General features: G+C 41.7%; 1 protein-coding gene across 2 annotated transcripts in view; it reads left to right on the top strand.

The window, feature by feature from the left end:
- Positions 1-22374, top strand: part of Rptor (regulatory associated protein of MTOR, complex 1) — a 392354-nt gene that overhangs the window by 144248 nt on the left and 225732 nt on the right. For both annotated transcript variants that reach the window (XM_005407318.2, XM_005407317.2), the window contains exon 4: positions 6522-6680. In XM_005407318.2, the coding sequence (XP_005407375.1) occupies positions 6522-6680 (159 nt within the window). The remainder of the gene's footprint in view (positions 1-6521; positions 6681-22374) is intronic.

Below are 22374 nucleotides of genomic sequence, written 5' to 3'. Positions count from 1 at the left end.
GAAAATACCAGCCATGTCCAGTCCTGGTAAAGACTAGGGCTAACCCCTAGAGGAGCTACTGTGCAGAGATGCCAAATCACCAGAGCACAGGGTATTTGGGATTGTGGAGAGGATACTGGGCTGATGTTGGTGTCACATGTTGGGGCACCTAGAGGCCATTTTTGGGGATGGCAGTTCATCCTGGAGGATGTGGCTATTGCTGGGTTTGTTTTTAGAAAGCATGTGGTCCAGTTAGTGGTGTCTGAGAGAATGGCAGGGCCTGGGAGGTAGCTTAGTCCATAGGCCTGAAGATAGGATGGTTGGCTCTGATGAAGACAGCGATGGTACACCTATGTTTGAGGGACATGTCCTGGGGACCCATTGGCTGAAGGAGGCAGGAAAGAGGGGGAGCAAAGGAAAGCCTGAGGTTCCTGAGTTCTGGTTCAAATAGCTAGTCCAGGGCGTGGCAGGAGATTCAGCTCCCGAAGACTTGCTCCTGAAGATGCACATAGGAGAGGCATGCAGCACAAGAAGACCAAGGCTGAGTGACAGCCATGTGTGAGGCATGAAAGAGGAGCATGGACAGAGAGATAAAGGGCAGCAGTCAAGGTGTTTGAGAGCCAGGAGAGCCCAGCAAAGGTAGTGTGATGGGATATCTTTTTTCTTTTCTGTGGTACTGGGGATTAAATGCAGGGTCTTGTGCATGCTAGGCAAGCACTCTACCACTGAGCTACATCCCAGTGCCTGATGGGGGTACTGAACCATGGCCAACCTGGTGACCTCTCACCTGGGAAACCACAGACTCCCCTTTTGCTTAGTCACAAAGGTCCTGACTAACAGCAACAGGCTGAATATGGCAGTGCTGTGTTGAAGCAGCATGAAGAATGGTGAGGCAAGAGCAAAGAACACACAGCATTGCTGTTCCCAGTGACTCATGCACTGCTATCCTTAACACTGGGGTGTGTGTGCTCCATGTGGGGTGCTATGCCCATGCACTGATCTTCCAGCCAAAAAACAGAATGCACCAGTGCCTCATACAGTATTTCAGCTCCTTGAATTGGAATTTGACATGTTACTTTTCTGTAGGGAGATAGGAAGGCGGCTAGAAACCATCTGTTCCCATGTTCCTAGTTGAGTGGGACACTAGAGCTGTACTTCCACTGCTGCTCAGGCTCTTCTCACCTTGGGCTTGTGTCCAGAGAGGCCCCATACAGCAGAGCCTTGAACTCCTCCTTCCCAGAGTGGTCCTGGCTGTCCTTCAGAGACACTGACAGTGTCACTGGAGTTTGGGGAGGCTCACAGTGCCACCTATTCCACAAGTTGTAGAGCCCTGCTCCACATAGCTCTCCAGTCCCTGGAGGTTGTCTTTGTGTGAGGAGGAACTGAAGAGTAGTGAAGCTGTGTGTACACACAGATTGTAAATCTGATTGCAGGCATACTTCCTAAACTTCATTAGTGTCTAAGGTTGCCAGGTGTGGCAGGAGTGGGAGACCATCAGGACACTGTCCCTGAGCAGAAATGGACTCAGAGCTGCCTTTCCTTCATTAAACTCAGAGAGGGCTTTGTTTGTGTCTTCTTCAGTTATTCATTTTTTAAAAATTCTCTTCCTCTACTGTAGGCTCCACAATTCCCATGCGTGTATTTTATTGCGTCTCAAGATTTGGCTTTTCAGGAGCAGCTAACACAATAGGCAGTATTTTAGAGACTTGCTTTGTCATTTTGTATGCCCAGTGAAAATGGCCGTAAATCCTCCAAATGACTAGATACTTCTTCTGCCACTCCTGTCTTTCACGCCACGGAGCCATTATCCAGGCATTCTCGTTTTGAAACAAAACCTTACCATGGCATGGTGACATTTAATTTAGTGTTTCTCATTTCAAAGCCCTTAAAATAGTAATTAATTCCTGTCAAACCCCAGGAGGCATATTATTAATATCCGGAGTTCCTTTCATGCTGGTCTATTAATGTGTCCTCTCGGTGAAATAGGTAAGAAAATGAGGCTGAATCATTTTTTTTTTTTGGAGCCCCATAAGACAAGACCTAGCTGGAGCCAAGGTCAGAAATAACAAATCCCTAATTTTGTTGGTGTTTCTGAGTGATTTCAGCTGTGGCCTTATGTATGGTTTGGAAGAACAACACTCCTAGTTAGGTGTAATCTCAGGGGACAATGAATGATTTTTTTTTTCAGTGGAGCTGTGACTTCACAAATTCTAGTTCAGTAGCTGTGCGGAGGAGAGCAGAATCGAGAAAAACTGCAATAGCAGTAAAGTAATAAGTGAGATATAGACAGTGAGCAAGGAGCCCTTGATGTTTCCACTTGAAAGTCACCCAGTAATTTGTGGACCCACAAGTAAACCCTGACACTGCAGAGCAGATGTGCCAGTGCTCTGGGAAGACAGATGTGCTGATTAGCAGTATGGCTTGTTCTCAGTTTGGGTGTCTCATCTTTGAGTGGCTTCTCTTTTCCACCTTACATGGGGGATTGCAAGTTGCAGGATGGTTACAGGAAGTTGGGAGACTCCTAAAGACTTGGGTTTTTTTAGTACCCTCCCTTTCTTACTGCCTTTCTATCTGGCAAGTTCTGCACATGTTCTTTTCTACTCATGTTTGTAGCATGTCATTTCAGAAGTTTTCTGACTCAGAAAAAAATGTGTCTTGTGTTTACAGACAGTGAATGTTAATGTGCACGAGGAGAGGCTGGGTTGGAATACTGGAATCACGTGATATTCATAAGAATTGTGCACTGAGGTGACCTGCTTCCTCCATGAGCGATGAACATTCGGTCCCAGTATCTTCTCTGGCTTCTATATGTGAGGCTACAGCACTTGAGCTCCCTAAGATATTGTCATGGAATGTGCATGAGTCAATGAGCACTGCTGTGGTAGTGATTGTAAGGTAGGTAGTAATGAAGGTAGTACTTACTCCCAAGAGGCCATGATAGTTAACAGTGATGGCTTCTATACTTTCTACTATCACACACAGCAGGAAATTTCAGAAAGCCTGCATGTGTGGGGAATAAACCTATGCACAAAGATTTATTTGCTGTTTTCTTCATATTGTCTGATAAAACCCCCAGTGGCTAGAGAAGCAGCTGGAGAGAAGGCATGTTTCTGTCACTGTGGTCCACTGTGCTTGCTGAACAGAAGTTACATTCTCTGGAACCTTCCCCCAACTCCTGCTCTAGTCATCCCAGGACTGGGGGAAAGGGAGAAAGGGCCCATGCTCTGGCACTTGGCTTCCAGCCCCAAGTGCCATCTAGTGCTTGGGAAGGAAGTTCCCTTCCAGCACTTCTTTCTGGTAGATTTATTTGCTGTTAGTTGAGAGGCATTCTTGCCTGGCCATTTGTTCATCCCACAGGTGTGAACAGCTGGGAGAGTGTGCAAGGCATCTTCAGCAGTACCACCTCAGTCATACATGCTGCCCCAAACAGCTGGAGTCAGCCCACTGTGGAAAGCTGACTACCAGGGCCTGCTCTGCAAGGGTGGCCAGAGACAGCTTGAGAACTACTGAATTCATTCAGTTGCAGTTCCTCTCTTCATATGATTTCCCTACTAGTTTTCTTGGTAGGAAATAAAAATTCTTTCAGTTTTTGTTTTATTTCATTTTTGTTTTTTGTTTCCCCGGGAAAATAAATAACAAATTAAGAACTTTTTTTAGGATCTATTGAAAGTAGTTTTTGAGTCATACATCTTGGTCTTTGCTGTCCCTGCAGGAGCCACCTGAAAATAGTCCTGCAAGTGGAAACAGGTAGGGTATTTGCCAGCAGCCTACCACCTGTTCCTCTTGGGAGTCTTCAGGAGCAGCCCTGGGCCCTTCTGCCCTGGGGCTCTCGCTTCTTGTGCTGAAATGTTCTTTGAATACTTCTCCTTATTTGTATCTGTTCAGCTTGGATGCATCTTAAAAAGAACGTGTATAGATATTTATTTTGATTTACATAAGGTCTAGCACAAAATATCTGCCATAATCTGATGTGGTTTGCTGCCTAGTTTACCCATAATAACAACTGTAATTCAGAGAAAACTCCAAGCTCTGGCTTTATGTGGGTCATATTACAATAGGCTGAGGTATTTGGCCAAGAATGGTTTAACTGGGTTCTCTGCATGTTCAAGGTTTTTGTTGGAGGTGGGGGAAGTACTGGCAAGAGGAAGTGCTTGCTGCTGTGTAGATTTGAAGCATTCTCCACCATTGAATGGTTTCTTGTGGCTCTCATTTGAAGATAAAGTCTAGCCATCTCTATTTTTAATTTATTTTCTAATTTCAGAATGTAGTGATTTCTGTGAATATCAGTTTGGAGGGCACACAGCCAAGGTCATGACATCTGAATAAAATGTTTCCTTCATTGCTCTCAGAAATGTGTTTTCACTTATCAACTACTCTTGTCTTAGTTTAGGGGATTAAGCAAAATCCAAGTGTTTAGAGCATTAAGACTCAGCCTCTTTGCTGTCTTGCCCAGAGCAAAAATAAACAGTGCATCAGTGATGAATCAGGGTGCCTCTGTCATTTTTTCTCTTTACATAAAATTTAAAAACACATTTTCTTTAACCCAGTGTATTCACAGTATTATCAAATCAATATGTAAAACTTATGTACACACTTTAAGAATTTAAGAGTTTTTTATTTTTGTGGTGCTAGGGATTGAACCCAGGGTCTTGAACATGCTAGGCAAGTATTCCACCCCAGAGCTACACTCCCAGTCCAAGAAAAAATAACTAATTTTGAAAACCTTCAAACTTCAGGGTATATTTTATACCTATAGCACATCTCATTTTGGTTTGGTTGCTTTTTGAGATTTTGTTTTGTTTTGTTTTGTTTTTTTGTTTTTATAGTACTGAGGATTGAGCCCACAGCCTCCACACTAAGGTATATCTTCAGCCCCTTTTTATTTGTTGTTGGAAATAGGGTCTCTCAAAGCCACTAAGTTGCCCTGGCTGGGCTTGAATTTATGATACTTTTGCCTCAGTCTCCCAGATACTTCTGCCTCTGTCTCAGCACTTGCTGAGTCGGGCCTGGTGCTCAGCTGTTCTGTGAGGTCTGCGGTGGGCCCAAGTGGTCACTTGCAGCCACTTAGGCTCCCAAACCCTTGCTGCATTTTCTCTCAAGCAATATCATGGCGAGAGCTTTATTTGTTTTATCTCTTTTTAAAAATAAAGTTTAAACAGTTCGTCAAAGTTGTGAATATACACACTGTCTTCTGGAATAGAGCGTAATGCTGATATGTAGGTGAACCCTTTCCACAGTTTCTTTTCTGATATGCTGTATTTTTGAAGAATATGTTTGTGTTGTATAGTATCGATTTATCAGTTTGAAACATTTTTATTGATTTCCTGGTATAACCTAGTGCTTTAATATTCATCCCTTCCACTCTTCTTCATTGGAGGTTTATCATTAGAAGTTTTTTGTAACCAAACAAGGAGAAATGAATATGAAGTAGAGACCCTCATCCTCCTTACTTTCTTTGGCGTCCTTGGTCTGCTCCTGATTCCTGTCTGCAAAGTAGCACAACCTTTCACAAAATCAGCACGCAGAATATTATGCTACTCTTGTAATGTACATGCTACTCATGAGAACCCAAGTTGAGTGCAAGGCTCTGACTCCAGACTCTGTTTCAGCTCCCTGGTGCATAGTCCCCCTCCCATCTTAATTAGAGGCCCTGAATAGAGGTTGTCCCCCATAGGCTTTCTTTTTCTCTGTTTTTCTGGATATTCTTGTGTGGCCCTCCCGGCCCCCAATGTAGGCTTCAGTAGCTGCTTGTCTAATTCTATAGAATAGTTCATTGGGAAACTGGCTGGGACTTAATGGAATGTGTGACTGACCCAGGGGAGGGCTGGCATCTTCAGAATGTTGAATATCCTTCCTAGGCAGGAACACGGTTCTGTTTGTTCAGGTATTCTGTGTTTTCCAGGAGAGTGTTGACAAGTTCTCACTATATTTTGTACATTTGTTCTTAAGCTTATTCTTACATATTTAATCATTTTGTTACTTTATTAGTGTGGTTTCCTTTTCCACAATGCCCTCTGTTTATTATTTGTATATATAACGATTTCTGAGTTTTGTGTGTTAATTTCAGGTCCTGGTAATTTGGTGACTCCTGCACTATGATCAGTGAAGGTCCAGGCATGGGTAGAGAGGGTTTTGAGCAGATGAGGGCAGGAATTTCCTTCGTAACTCTGCCACTGCTGCTGTGTGCACTACAGGTCCCATTTGAGCAGTTGTCTCTATCCCATGTTCCAGAAATGTGTCCAGAAAGATTTCCTACTTCTGTGAAATACCTGGTATCAGCATGGCAGCAGCATTTGACCCAGGATGCCATGTGGCAGGCCTTTGGTCTTTGTCATGGTTCACAGTGAATATGTGTTGATTGAGTGAGGAGCAGGCTGTCAGCACGGCCCTGTGAGTTAGCTCTTGTTCACTTCCCTAGATGAAGGAGCTTGGGGTCACATGTGCAGGACCAGCTGCTAACTGCAGACTTGGAGCACAGGAGGAGGATGCCTTCTAGCTGTTTCGAGTCCATGACAAGCATCTCATTTCTTCTCCCACCACAGGCACGGTATAAGCAGAGCCTGGACCCCACTGTGGATGAAGTCAAGAAACTCTGCACGTCACTGCGCCGGAATGCCAAGGAGGAACGTGTCCTTTTCCACTACAATGGCCATGGGGTGCCCAGGCCCACAGTGAATGGCGAGGTCTGGGTCTTCAACAAGGTGGGCCCACCTCCAGCATCCCACTGTCATCCTGCCTGTGGGTCACTCAGTTAGGTGCTCAGCTGAGGCATGGCTCATCTGTAGCTCTGCTGAACCATACAGGAAGGTGGACTGGGATGCAGGGTCAGTTTTCTGCTGGAAATTTGGTGATCCCATCAGTGTTGGCGATAAAAGCTGAAAAATAACCAGGAACAAAGGCCATTTTTGGAGAGCACACTGCCAAAAGGGCCAAATCACAACATGAATAGATGGCAGCATGCTCTCAGTACAAAGGATTGTTGGTAGTTCCCCGAGGCCTCAAGAGCACCTGCCTCTGGTCTAAATAGTTTTATTAGAGGCTTTGCTTTAGTGATCTTAGAAAACTAGATGCCCTGAGTATTCTGAAGAACTCGGTGCTAGCCATTCTGGGAAGACACTGCAGTCCTTCCCTCCTGAGGGAATAGCCAGCCAGAGACTAGACATTGCAGTGTTGGCCAGCAGGAAAACTGGAGAGACCTAGAGGAAGCTTCCAGGGTCTTGACCATGAAGACTCAGTGAGTGGGCAGTTTTGGGGGTGCTAGCTCCAGCCTTCTCTCAGGGGCAGGACCATTTCTTGTTTAGATATGTCTAGGAACTAACTCTTTTTTGTAATTAAATATTAAGTAAATCTAAAACTATAGTTATGACAAAAGTAGAATTTAAAGAACCATGACACGATGAATGACCATATATCTACCACCATGAAGAGTGTCCCAGGGTCCTTACATGCCTTCCTTGGCACCCTCTTCCTCCCTACATGGTTGGTGCAAGGAATCTGGAACTTCTTACTGTGTTCTTGGTAGATCCCTACACATGTTTGGAGTGCATACACCGTTGGTCTGGCGGTCTCTGGGTGACCTGGGACCACCCAGCAGTGGGCTTCTGCAAGGCCTTATTTCACCCAGTCTTCTGTACATCTGTCCGTAGTCACATGGCACCTGGGTGACTTCTTTCTTCCCACCATGTGTGAGGCCTTGACATGCCTGTACCCTCTCAGTACCTTCTGTGCAGGGGGACATTGGTAGGTTCTACAGTTGCACTGTTTCAGATGGCACAAGTGTTTCAGATGCCCTCTTCCTCACCAACACTGAGTGCTGCTAGAAATTGTTTCTGTTTTTACCAGTTGGGTGAACATAGAAAAGATAAATTGTATTGAAACTTGCTAATTGTTGAGGGTGAACACATTTTGATTTACACGTTGGCCACATAGGCTTCCTCTTCTGCGAAGCACCCAGTCTTCTGTCTGTTTTGTGTGTGTGTGTTTGTGTGTGTGTGTGTGTGTGTGTTACTGGGGGTTTACTGGGGGTCCTGTTCGTTTTCCACTGGGTTCTTTGCCTTTTTTTACTTGTTTGAGGGAATTTTTTATATTCCAGGCAGTAACTCTTCATCACTCTTACAAATTGTGACTGTCTTCTTTCTGGATTATGACTTGTTTGTTTTTTCCCCATTCTTTTTATGGTGTCCCCTGATGGACAGAATATATTTATTCTGAAGTGGTCACAGCTGTCACTTTCTCCTTTATAGTACAGACTTCTTATTCCTTATTTAAGATGACTTTCTGTGGAGGTCATAGAAATATTTTGCTGTAAGTTCTCCTAATATTTTCATTTTTATATTTAGGTCATTAAAATTGCCTTGGAACTGACTGTTTATGTGTAGAGTGAGGTAGGGGTCCAAATTCAGGGTTGCAATTTCCAAACCCTGGAAGCTTCCTCTAGGTCTCTCCAGTTTTCCTGCTGGCCAGCACTGCAATGTCTAGTCTCTGGCTGGCTATTCCCTCAGGAGGGAAGGACTGCAGTGTCTTCCCAGAATGGCTAGCACCGAGTTCTTCAGAATACTCAGGGCATCTAGTTTTCTAAGATCACTAAAGCAAAGCCTCTAATAAAACTATTTAGACCAGAGGCAGACTCTGTCTATTCCATTACCATTATTGTCAACTTTGAACTAAATCCTACCACCCATATTGTATGTTGTGTTCCTGAGCTTTCTGTTCAGCATCAAGCATTCATCATGAGGGATCTAGGTTTTCAATTCTCTTGGTTTTGGGCAAGGTGGGTACCCTTCTGTTCTGCTTGGTGCTGGTTTAGCTAGTCTTGACCCTTTGATCTGTGAAAATATTGAATCCATTATGTTCAGTTCCATGAGAATATCTTTTAGAATTGTGTACACCAGTAGGTTATTGTGGGAGAATAAACATCATTACAATATTAAATCTTCCAAACCATTGTGTTGCCTAAGCTTAGTGTCAAATTTAAGCACTCTAGTGATCCTCCCACCTCAGCTTCTTGAGAAGCAGGGACTGTGGGCATGTACTACCATGCCTAACCAACCATGTTTTTTAAAAAGTTTGTCGATATAGTTTTATAATTTTCTTCATAATGTTTGTATTTTCTGATTTTCTTAGTGGAGTACAGGTAAAGGTAAATGATTTTTATACGCATATGTTGTATATATCAATATCACCGATCTCTTATTGATTCTAATAACTTCATATTCTTGGATTTTCTTAATAATGTGATGTGAGAGTTTCATTTCTTCCTTTCCAGTTTGTGCCTTTTATTTGTCTTCCTTCACTCTCAGGGAGACTGGGGTGGCATCTGAATACATCTGTGTCTCCTTTGTCGTTTCTGGCTGAAGCTATTTCATTACATGGTGTTCATATAGGCTATTTTGGGAGGACAAAACATCCTTTACTGGATTAAGAAAGTTCTATTCCTACTTTGATTTCTTTGTTTGTTTTTTGTTTTTTTGAGACAAGGTCTTGCTATGCAGTTCAGGCTGGCCTTGACCTCACTATGCAGCCCCAGTTGGCCTTAAACTTGTGGTCATCCTCCTTCCTCAGCTTCCTGAGTGCTAGGATTACAGGTGTGCATCACCACGCCTGGCTTGATTTTTTAAAATCATGAATAGATATTGATTTTTCTGAAGCCATTATTTTTGTGTCTGTTAAGATGGTCTTACGATTTCTCTCCTTTTAACTGGTAATGTGTCAAATGATAACTGCATACACTTTCTATTCTTGGAAGAACCTATTTGTCATGATAAACTGTTTCATACATGCTTTAATTTACTTTAGAAATATTTGTTTGGTGTTTTAAATCTATGTTCATGTATGAGATTTGTCTGGAATTTTTCTTTTTCTTGCTGTCTTTGCCTGGTCTGAGTAATAACTGGTCTTAGAAAATAAGTTGGGGGATGTTTCATCTTTTCATGCACACTGGAGTAGCTGTTGTAGGTTTTGAAGTACTTGCGTATACATTCGTAGAACTTGCAGATGGGGCTGAGTGTAGTTATGCTGAGGGTGGGCTTTTTTCCCATGATTAAAGAGTTTGAGTGCTTCCTTCTCTTCTCAAGTCAGGAGTTTGTTCACCTAGCTAAGCTTTGAAATTTGTTGACATTTATTGCGCATGATATCCCTTTATTAACTTGTCAGTGTCTGGGGTGTCTTTTAGTAATGTAGAATTTTTCATTTTGGTACTGATTATATACACTTTCTCTTACCAGTTTTGTCAAAGAAGCAGCTTTGTGGTTTGATGGTCCAGGAATTGGAAGAGCCATAGAAGAAATACCCCTGTACTTTTCTCCTATGGCCAGCAGGTGCAGCTGCCTAGTTTGCTGTATCTTTCCACAGGCCACTATTGTTTCCCCAAACCACTTGAAAGATGCAGGTATCATGACATTAAGTACGAGGATGTCTTTCTACCTAATTACAATCAATTCCATGACATCATTTAACGTAGAGCCCATATACATACTTTCCTAACTGTCTCAAAAATGTGCATTAACAGGCATTTTTCACTTGTTCATTCTGTTTTCTGTTCAGGCCATGCCAAGGTTCACATGGTTCACCCATACCCGAGACTTGCACAGTGTCCTTGTCAGTCTCCTTTTCTTTCTCAACAGTGACATTTTTTAAAAGTAAAATTTTGCTTTATTGTCTTCTTTTGGTAAGTTAGAATGGTTACATATTGGTCTTTTAAAACATTAGTAGACCTTGGTTTTTAAAGCAGTTTTAGTTTTACAGAAAAATCGAACACTTCACGAATTCACACATCACAGGTCTCTCATTTTCTTCTATTATTGGTATCTTGCTTTGTTGTTTTATTTGTTACAGTTGATGAGCCATTATTGATAACATTGTTATTCACTGTGTGCATCGTGTATAGGAAGGTTTCTTCTTGGTGCTGGACATCCTGTGGGTTTTGCCAAATGCATGATGTCATGTATCTGGCATTATGGTATCATGTGGGGTTCTTTCATGGCTGTAGAAGTCCTCTGTGTGTCACCACTCCACTACTGTCTGCCTTTTTCCTTCCTCTTTGGAGTCATAATGCATGTAGCTTTTCAGACTGGCTTCTTTTATTTAACAATATGCATTTAAGGTTTCTCCATGTCTTTTCATGGTGTGACAGACCATTTCTTTTTATTATCAAATAATATTCTGTTATATAGCTGTACCACAGCTATCTATCTATATATATATATGCACCTTATAACAGTTATCTCAATTTCTTTTAATGTTTGGCAATTATGAATAAGGCTATTATAAACATTTGTGTGTAGGTTTTTGTATGAACATACATTTTTGTCTCATTTGGGTAGATTTATAGGGCTTGATTACAGGATCATATGTTAAGAGTTTATTTAGCTTTGTATAAAATGCCAGACTTTCTTCTAGAATGTCTGTACCATTTCAGTACCCACCAGCATTGAGTGAGAGCTGCTGTTGCTCCACATCCTCACCAGCATTTGGTGTTGTCTGTATTTGGTTATTAGCCTTTCTTTTGGGTATATAGGGATTTCTTATTGAATTTGTTATTATTCAGTAATTTGTAATGACATATGATGTTGAACATCTCATATGTTTTTGTGCCTTGGTGAAGTGTCTGTTTAGACCTTTGGCCTTTTTTTGTGGTGCTGGGATGGAATCCAAGGACTTGTACATACTAGGTAAATGGTCTACCACTGAGCTATACCTGTGGGCCTGCCACTTTTAAAAACAGGTGTGTGCCTTCTAGTTGTTGTTTCAATAATTCTCTCTATAATTTGTTTATTTTTAAGTCTTTTTATTACTACATGATGATTACATTCATCATGGGGAGTTGGCACATACAGATAATGTACTTTAATTCTTTTTACTTCTCCTCCCTTCCCTCTCCCCTCTCTCCATCTCTGGTCCCCTTTCCATTTGCAAAATATCTTTGCACATTTTAGATGTCAGTCTTTTATTAGATAGGTGCTTTGTAAGTATTTTCTCCTGGTTATGGCTATTCTCATTCACTAACAGTAGATGTTGACTTTTTGAAGGGTGTTGTAGTCAGGTTTTGCAAGGGAAAGGAATTAATACAGGACACATAATTTATAGGATTACTTTATAATATTCACCACAAGAGTGAAATGAAAAAGAGTACGGGAGATCTGTCTACACACATTAGAGACCCAGAGAATCCAGCTGAGAGCCTGGATCCCATGGCAGTGTCCTGTACAAGTCCAGGTGAAGACCTAGAGTCCATGGCAGTGTGCCCCACAAGTCCATCTGGAGGCCAAGAGCCCACAACAATGTCTCAGGCAAGCCTGTTTCCAGGATCTATGCTGGGAAGGCCCAAAGGTCAGCGTTGGAAGCTGGAAAGTCTGTGCCAGCAGGCTGAGTAATCTGCACTGGAGCCAAGAAGCGACACTTAAAGTAAGGACCTGAGCTCCCCACAAAAGTACTGCATCCATCCTCAGCAGCAGCAAAGTTCCGAACTCCACCTCTAATAAAAACAGTTCATATTAGGATAGCCAGCATGACAAGCTTCTCTATGAGAATCAACAGCACCATCTCTTCCTCTCCAGTTCTCTTTTTTATACTGTTGGCAACAATCCATACCCAGCACCATGCTGATTCAGTTCAGCTGGGTGTTAAAAGTTGACCACCAGTTGCCAGTCCACCACAAAGGGCTTGAGCTAGTTATTTTCTACACTGTCCAAAGTCATGGTTCACTTCCTTTGCTTCTTTATGAATTTATGTCAGACTCATCCAAAAGCCTGATAAAGCTTTTACTGTCCTCAAAAGTGCCCTATAAATACAGAGACACAGGAAGGTTGAGCATTAAGGAGAAAGGTTTGTTATCCCTACTGCTCATGAGAAAGCTGGCATGACTGTTTCATAATCACTAAGCATACTTCAAGTTGGTGAGTACTACTGGGGATGAAGATGGACATTTTCTAGAGAGCAGCAAGCCAGTCTGTCAGGAACACACATTTCATCCTATGTGCATATGCTTAATGTCAGAGTTAAACACACAGCAAAATGGACAGAATTGAAGAGGTAAATAAATAGATCCATAAGCTTAGCAGGAATAGCCTTCTTACATTAATCAGTAAATCAGAACTGGTAAGTAAAATTGATTAAAAACTTCCTTATAAAAGAATTTTAGGCATAGTGTATATTGTTTTTACTCCTCCCCTCAAAAAAGTCATATTAATGGGAAAGACCTGAGTAATATTATTAATTACCCTGACTTAATTAACATTTATAGGATACTCCACCCAACAGCTGTAGAAGTCATTTTCTAAAGTGGAATGTTCATCATATACTAGGCATAAAAATGTCTTAATCAAATTTGAAGGTATAAAACCATAGAATACATTCTCAGACTATGAAATTTGAAATTATGGGCTATCTGGAAGTGGAAAAGTGCCAAATATTTGGAAATGAAATAGCACATAAGTCAAAGAAGAATCATAAGGAAAAATAAAAAAATAATTCAAACTAAATAATAATGAAAATATGACATCAAAATTTGTATAATGCAGTTAAAACTATTTTATATGGAAAAATAGTGTTAAATTCTTATGTGAGAAAGAAAGTTTTAAAAATGAAATCTGAACGGGCCAGGGATATAGCTCAGCAGCACAGTGCCTGCCTGGCAAGTGCAAGGTTGTAAGTTCAATTCCTGATATGTATGTATGTATGTATGTATGTATGTATGTATGTATAAACAGATAGATAGATAGATGAAAGAAAGAAAGAAAGAAAGCCAGTCCGTAAGAAACCTGAGCCAGGCATGGCGGCACACACCTATAATCCGAGTCCTTGGGAGGCTGAGGCAGGAGGATTGCTGTGAGTTCAATGCCAGCCTGGACTACAAAGTGAGTTCAAGGTCAGCTGAACTGCATAGCAAAACCCTGTCTCCAAAAGACCAAAAAAAACCCAAAAAATCTGATTTTCTACTTTAACATAGAAAATTATGAGCAGCATTGCTGACAAATCTTCAGCTGAGTGAGTCCAGGCAGGGCAAGAAAGGACAAGCCTGTTAGCATCAGAAATGGGAGAGGAACATCAATACAGAATCTGCAGACACTAATTCAACAGTAAGAGAGGCTATTAATTTCATTCCAGTAAATTTAATGCCTTAAGTAAGTGGGCAGATGCCTTAAGTTTACCAAAACTGGCCAAAGTAAAATCTAAAATCTGAATAGCCCTGTACACATCCACAAAAGTGAATTCATAGATTGAAACATTCTTACCAGGAACATGCCAGGCAAGAGCTTTTTCTTGTTTCTGACTGCATTCCCAGCTCTTGAAATCTTGTTCTTCCCTCTAGCATGTGCTCAATAGCTGTCCACAGGGTAGGTGGAGGCATGGGTGTTCTTATTTTAGCATCATCTTACCTGCCAAGTGCTTCCTGATTTCTAGAACCATGAACTCCCTCTCCTTTTTAAAATCCTCCTGGTGTGGCTTCTTTTTCTCTGTACCTTCCCTATGGTCCTGTGTGGGTTGTCTTTGTTTCCCCATTCAGATCTGAGCTCGGTAGTAGCAGACCTTTGCCTTCTTTCTTTTCTATTTATTAATTTAATTTAATTTAATTTTTTTTGGTACCAGGAATCAAACTCAGGACTTTGCACTTACCAGGCAGGTGCTGTGCCCCTGAGCTTTCTCCCTGGCCCTGACCTTTGCCTTCTGAACTCCTGGATCCTAATACCTAAGAATGAGCACTTGGGGCATGTTGAATGGCCAGTCAGTGCTTGTTAGTCCAGGGAAGGGTCATCTAAGCAGTATGTTTGTCTCTACATGGTCTTTGTCTAGTTATTTCTTTTTACTATGTTATTCTGTTAGTTCATACTTTAATGTATTTCTCTTTTGACATCATTTATCACCAGAAATAGGCTAGTATTTTTCTAGGTCTAGAAAATCATCAAACCATAGTAATGCTATGCAGTCCTGTACCAATACTAAGCCTCTCTATCTTTGAACCTACTCCATCTATGAAAATGAAGCAAGTGTTATCATAAATAGTACATTACAAGGAGAAAAAAGATTTAAAAGCATTTGAGCACACTAGTCTTTAAGTATATACTTTTCTCCTTGCAAGGCAGAAAGCCATAGTCCAGAACTCAGCATGTCTTGGCTCAGATCACTTCCTTAACTCCCCCACTCTCCTGTCTGTGTTTCAGGCAATTAGGACTGGCAGCTGTAGCAATTAAGAATTTACACAGCAGAACTTTACCAAGGGAACAGGATTCATTCACCACTCAGATACCCCAAATTAACTTTTAGACCCTCTCTTCTTTTTCACAGAGAAGGGTTTTTCCCACTCAATGCATTTTTTTCTCTGCTGTATAAGTGCTATTATGATACAAGCCATGTGCACAAAGCCCTGTAGCTTTTCTGTCTGCGTAAAGCTGGCACTGTCTCATCTAGAAGGACGGGCTACTCCCCAGCTTGCCTCCTTTTTGATTTACTGAACATAAAGCTGGAATTTTATGTGGTTTTGCATTTTGGTTTAAGATAATGTTTCATTTTCTAGCAGTCTTCTGTTATTTACACTCTGGCCTGAGAATACTACCTTCTGTCTGGCAGTGCCTGACTGCTTCTGGACATTAACTAGGGAGTGAAAGGGCTATCACCATGGGGAGTACAGAAGGAAAGTAGAAACTGTCTCGTGGTACTCACTGGTTGTTAAGTCCAGGTTAAAAGAAAGACTGATGGTTGTCTTATGATGTATCAGGGTAACGCAGAGAAAGTGGACCCTTCAAGGGAGGGGCAGTGCTGTAGTTCTACAGTCCAGAGTCTGGACAGTGAGGGTGGGAATGGGGCTCCAGGGCTGCTCAGGAGGCCTGCATGCAGTTCAGCATGCAGGTGGGGAGATGCTGTGGTGGACTACAGGAGTAGAGAAGCAGCTGCAACTGGGTTATATTTAGCAGGAAGGTGTTTGTGGGCATCCTTGCCCAGGTATTAGGGAGGCCCTGGGGGCTGTAAGTGTGAAGGTAAGAAGTGGGACAGAGGTGCTGCATGGGAACCTCCAACACATTGACTTGAACTAAAGGAGACAGATGAGGTGGTGAAATCCAGGGACAGAAGAGGATGCAGGGAGGCCACAGGGCTATGGTTTGAATAGATCCCCAAATTTATGTGTTGGAAACATACTCCCTAAATTCATATGCTGATGGTATTTGAAGAGAGGAAGTTTGGAAGGTAATTATGATTAGATGAGATTATGAAGGTGGGTCCCATGATGGCATTAGTGGCTTTATAAGAAGAGAGACCTGAGCAGGTTTGCTGTGTATTGCCCTGTGATGCCCTTGCCATGTTATGCTGCTCCAAGCAGGCCTCACCAGATGCCAGCACCTTGACACTGGACTTTCAGCCTTCAGAGCTAGAAGAAATAAATTTCTGTTCTTTATACTTAGTTTGTGGCATTCTGTCTAGCAGCAAAAAACAAACTAAGACAGGGAGGAGAATCAGGAAGAAGCCCTGGGTGGAGCAGCCTTTTTGGGCAGGAGGAAATGGTCAGCCCCAGCAGATACAGATGAGATGTAGTGAATACCCATTATTCAAAGGATTTTGGCCTTTGGCTAGAAGAGCATTGGGTTTTGCAGGCAAAGCAGTCCAGTTCTAAAGAAGCAACTTTTCATTTCTGAGAAATTCTAAGTACATGTCCTGCCAAAGAGCTCAGAAAGTGAATCAGAGTTCTTAGCGATATTCAAATGGCATCCTCCCAAGAGCTGGTTCCCTGTCAAGCACCTTAGGGTTGCAAGCTTCTTTTTAACTCAGACAGGAAATATAGTCTCATCTGGATTTGTCATCCAGCCTCCTCTTAGCCATGGGCATATTTGCATACACTGTTCTTAGAGGAGAACAGAGATTTATCTCCCTCTTGAAGTGTGTTGTCTGGATGCACAGCATCTGTAAGGGGAGGTAATGGCCTGGAATGTTAGGTATGGATGAAGTGGTATTTGTTAACCAAATGTCACCTTTAACAACTTGTGGATTAAGGTCACAAGTGAGCTTCAGGCCCTTAAAATCCTTAGGGCTGGAGGGTTGCATTAGTTTCTTTTCTTTTTAATACTGTCTTGGCCTTCCTTTATTATATTTGAGTAATTGTTTACTCCATGAACACTTTAAATAAATGTTATTTAATTAATAGGGATCCTTGTTTTTTAATGGAATTGTCATTATCAAGTAGATACCTCTTATTTTGGAGTAGTATACAGTTAATTACTGCTTCTGTTGAAAGATGGGTCTAAATCTACGTTTTTAAATGTGCAATTATCTGAAATTATATTGATGATTTTTAAAAAGCAGTATTTATACCAGACCACATCTGTCATTTGTTAAAACCATTACTTTATTCATACTGAGACTGCAGTTAAGGTCCAAGAAAAAAACCTGATAATTTTGCTGTAAACTTGACCCCTCTTTTCTGTGAATTTCTGGCATTTTGTGTTTGCTTGCAATTGTAGAAGGCCAGCAGCAAAAATTGCTATTTCTTTGGGGAAAATGCTAGAAAACTCTTTATAAGGCCTTAAAAGTCTTGTTTTAAAAAAAATCATTATTCATCTTAAAAGGTACAGAACATTAGACCACCTCTTAACTGATTTCTCCAATATTCTACATTTAAAAATGCTAACAGAGAGCCACAGATCTCCAGCTTGCTGTGCCTCAGTCACCACCCAGCTGTCCTTGCCTCACAGCTTTTTGGTGGAACCTGGCTGTTTGCCTTTTTTATGCCTTCCAGGGGAAGGAAGCTGCTTCAGGCGAGGTTAGGGTGTCTGCACTCCAGACTGATGCACAAGGCCTTCCTATTCTATCTGTGTCTCCTCAGCTGAATCTAGGCTCCCCATTCCCATCTCCAGCATTGTGGTCTAGGAAGGTGGCAGTGCCAGGTGAACATGAAGGGTCAGTGGGATAGATATGAAGAGCTCTGAGAGAGGGCCTTTCAAGTGGCCTTGAACTGGAGGTAAGAGCCCAGCAGGCGAAGTGGGGTCTGAGAGTGCCTGAGGTTCTGGGGACAAGAAGCGGTCCCCTCTGACTCTGGTGACACTGGCAAGCAAATGACAAGGGTTTCTGTGCAGTGTGCACGGCACTATGCACAGTTAACCTGGCTGCACAGTTAACCTGGCTGTTATTGTTAAGGCTTCTCAACACTGCAGATGCCACCATGGGAAAAGAGGATGGCAGGCTTAGTAAGGTCAGAGAGTAAATGAGATAGCAAAGAGTCATCCCTTCGTCATCCTCAGGCCACATGTATCTGGCAAGGAAGCACCAGAAGCCATGCTGTTCTTCCTGATGTGCAGTCTTGCTGTTGCCCGTTGCCCAGGAAGGGACCAAAGTAGTGGCTGGCTGCCACTACTGGGGTCTTGCAGGGAGTTCCTTTAGCCCTTGCTACACAGTAACGAGGGATGTATCTTCTGGGGATCTAGGCTTATTCTGGTGGCCACTCTGTATGTGAGGAACACTTGAGGGAGGAGAATTAGGTGCTTGGTTAATCCATTGGGAAGGTGAGTGATGGAGACCACAGTCAATTTTACTTTATTTACGGGCTTAGGAGGGAGAAAAGGAAATTGCTGCTTAGTTGTTACTGCCAACTGAGAAGGAGCAAGTCCCATTGTTATGTTTTTACGTTTGAGATTTTTATTAAGCCAAGGGCCAAAGTTCTGCCACTTTCCCTATACCCTTGCAGATGGTTCATGCTGTTGGAACTTCAACTTCAGAGTTCATAGGGACAGCCCTGTGGTGACTGACCTGGGAGCACAGGTTGTTTCAAATATTTCAAGATGAAGCTCTTAACAAGATTTTCTTTAATTAACTGTCGTTATAAAAATCATTATTTTTAAAAAATGGCACAAAAAAAACCTATAAAATGAATAGTAAAAGTTCTTCCCTTCCCTCCAAGCACCTGTCCTATTCCTAGTGATAATTTCTGACATGTCCTTCCAGAGAGAGAGACAGACAGAGACAGAGAAAAAGAAAGATTAATTGATCGATTGATTGAAATTTAACTTTTTTTTCCCTTTGTGATGGTGAGAATTGAGCCCCAGGGCCTTGTGCATGCTAGGCAAGCACTCCACCCGTGAGCTGAATCCCCAGCCCTGAAAAATAGGGGCAGACAGATATATAGGTCTCTCTATGCAGTGTTCAGGACCTTCCATTTTTAAACCTAATTTACTTGACTAATCTTTTATATTATTTATTCTTTATATAATATTCAAATTTTAAAAAACAAATGTGCCAGACAAAACTGACTAAGCCCCCGTGGTTTCTAAGTTTTTGTTTTTGTAAACAGTCTTACATTAGTAATCTTGATGCTTATCTTTGTATACATTTTTGAGTACAGATGTGCAATTGAATTTATTCCTAGAATTGGAGACCTGGGATCACAGCCACATACCCCATAAGGGTTGTGTCCATGTACACTTGCACTAGTAGTGTTTAAAACTGGGTATCTCCCTGCCCTTCTTCAGTGTTTAGTGTTTTTATCTTCATTTCCCTTAAATACGAAAGTGGCATCTTTTTATCATTTGTTTGCTCTCAAGTCAGACCAAGTCATGTTCTGACTATTTATGTTTTTAGTCTTTAAACTCTTGCTTTTGATATCCATTGTTTCTCTGAGGTGGTTTGTAACAGTTGCCTGTATATTAGTCTGCTGAATGCGTTGCAGATGTTTCTCCCATTTATTGTTTAACTTTATTTACTTCTTTTGTTTTTTAGTACAGAGGCTTACTATTTTGGGCAAATTTATCAGTCTCTTTCCATGCAGATTTTGGGTTTTGTGAAATGCTTAGAAAGATTTCATCTTGCCAAAATTAGTTTTAAAACACAAACCTATAGATTCTTGTAAATTTTATTACTCTTTTGTTGTTCACCACTTATGAAAATATACATTTGCCACCTCTACTTGTCCAGCTTAAGAATTACATTATAGACAGAATTGGTCCCATCTGTACCCTCTGGGCTCTGTCTCCTGCCCTTTCTACTAGTGGCAGTGGCTGGCTAGAGTCACGGGTTATCATCACCAATATTTGTGACTCTTAATATATGAATATGTAATTTTAAATAATATTGAGTAATTGTGTACACCACTTAAAATCTTTAATGAATGACATCACTCTGCATATTTTATAGTTTGCTTTTTCTATTCCAAATTGTGTTTGTGAATGCAGCATCCTGACTCATGTAACTCCAGTTTATTTACTTTCCTTGTTCAATGGATTTTATAACCATTTGGTATGGAATTCACTTTGGTGTTTAAGATCTGAATTTCTCTCAGTACAGCTCCTAACTGTGCCTTATTCTTCTGGTGTGTAGCATGTCTGAGGTATAGGACAGGCTGGGGACAGCTGTCTCAGTGCACTGAGTTCCTTGGCTTCCAAGATGGACAGTGGTTGATCATTCATGAGTCGGGGATTTAAATGCTGTATTGTAATTACACATTTCATTTTAAGTATTATATTTACTTAGAGATACTTACTTTGTAAAAAGAAAAAACAGTTAGCCAGGTGTGGCATTCCACACCTGTAATTTTAGTACTTTGGGAGCCTGAGACAGGAGGATCATGAATTCAGACTCAGCCTGGCCAACAACTTAGATCCAAAGGCCCTGTTAAGTAGCACGCGCACACGCACACACACACACAGAGTGGGGGTGTATTCTGGGCCAGTTTTGGAGGTCATTCCATGACTGCTTGGCCCTGTTCCTCTGGGGCTATGGCAGCGCAGTACATTATGGTGGGAGCAGATGGTCAGAAATCAAAGAGAGGAAAGGCATGGGTCCTACAGTCTCCTTGGAAGGTACATCCTCAGTGACCTAAGACATTCCACCGGGCCCCACCTTTTAAAGGTTCCAGCACCTCCCCAAAGCATTTCTGTCCTGGGGACAAGCCTTTGTTACACGGCCCTCTGGGGGACATTTCACATTAAACTACAGCAGTTATGAACCTGGTGGGCCTGATACTCATCACTAGAACTCTGCAGTAATTCTGGTGAAGGGACTTTACCTGACCATAGTCCCATTTGCTGAACAAACCTTCCTCTTGAAACTGTAGTCTTTAATTTTGTGCTTTTAAAAAAACACACAAAAAGCCATTTTGCCATGTACTGCTTGGTTTTGCTTGTTCTTGAGTGTTATATAAATGTTATCAAATGTAGTACAGCTAATTTTTTCAATTTCACGTCTATGTTTCTAAAATTGATCCACACTATTTTGCAGTGCCTTAATTAGTTCACTGTCAGGTTAATATTCCACTTGGAAATGTTCTGCATTTATTGATTCATTCTTTTGTTGGTGGGTATTAGGGTTCTTATTTTATTTCTATTAAAACATCCCTCTATGAACCCTTTTGCACTAAAATGTGGATCAAAGAAGAGATGGGTCGAAGGACAGAGAAATGCTTGTGGTCTGTGACCTTGCTGAAGAACCCCAGTGGTTGTGCCAACTGTACCAAGATCTCTGGGGTCACCAGCTGAACTAACCTTGGGCACACACCTCCTAGGCCTGCTGCATTTGCTTCAGTTAATTGGCCTGGAGCTGTTTATAGGCTGGTTGAGCTCATGCAGCAAGGAGACTGCGCTTCCAAACAAAGAGCCCAGAATGATACGCTCAGAACACAGAGAGCGTGGGTCCTGCCAATGGTGCATCCATTGGCATGCTGCTTTGAATCCAAAGGCATTTTAAAGTCCATGGAATTTTCTTTAAGCTTCCAAAGTTTATGTATTTGAGAAAATCTTAAGCATTTTTCTTTGTTAGTAGTCACCATTTCTAGAAGGAATTGTATCATTTTTCAGCCTCAAAATCATATATAACAACCATCTTTATGTGAGACTGGCATTCTTTGGTGTGAGCCTTAGCTTCTGTCTGTTGTGGTTTGTGCTTGTATAGATTGTAGAGGGCCTGTGTTTAACTTCACAATCACCCTTTCCTGAGTTGCTTTATGACAATTCCCTACCTTGTTTTGTTGAAAATCTCCAAAATTATAATTATCACAGATTGGGGGCCACCATCCTGGCATTTGCTCTAGAACCTCTGAGTCTTGCAGTCATGTTCATAAATTGAAAGCAAAGGGTATAATAGATATGTCTGAGTTCCTTCTGTTTTCTGCCTTGTAGCTGCTAAGAAGTTGGGTCTCCATGTCCTTTTGCTGTACAGGTAAGTATGGGGCAACCTCTGTAATGTAAAATGCTGCCTGAACTGCTTTGAGCTCACACAAATGGGACCTGCTAGTAGAGACTGGTTAGTAAGTGGATCACTAGTTAGATGAGGATCTTTTGTGTGCAGCATCAGAGAAGTAAATGTATTTTTTTTTTTTTTTTTTTTTTGCGCTGCTACCTGGAATTGAACTCACGACCTTGCACTTGCCAGGCAGGCGTGGTGCCACTGAGCTACAGTATATCTACTATCTAATGAATCTCATTA

This window comes from Chinchilla lanigera, unplaced genomic scaffold (genome assembly GCF_000276665.1).
Source record: "Chinchilla lanigera isolate Chin_1 unplaced genomic scaffold, ChiLan1.0 scaffold00105, whole genome shotgun sequence".
Classification (NCBI taxonomy): Eukaryota; Metazoa; Chordata; class Mammalia; order Rodentia; family Chinchillidae; genus Chinchilla; species Chinchilla lanigera.
Note: the sequence above shows the minus strand (reverse complement) of the source record. Positions and strands in the feature narration are given on the sequence as shown.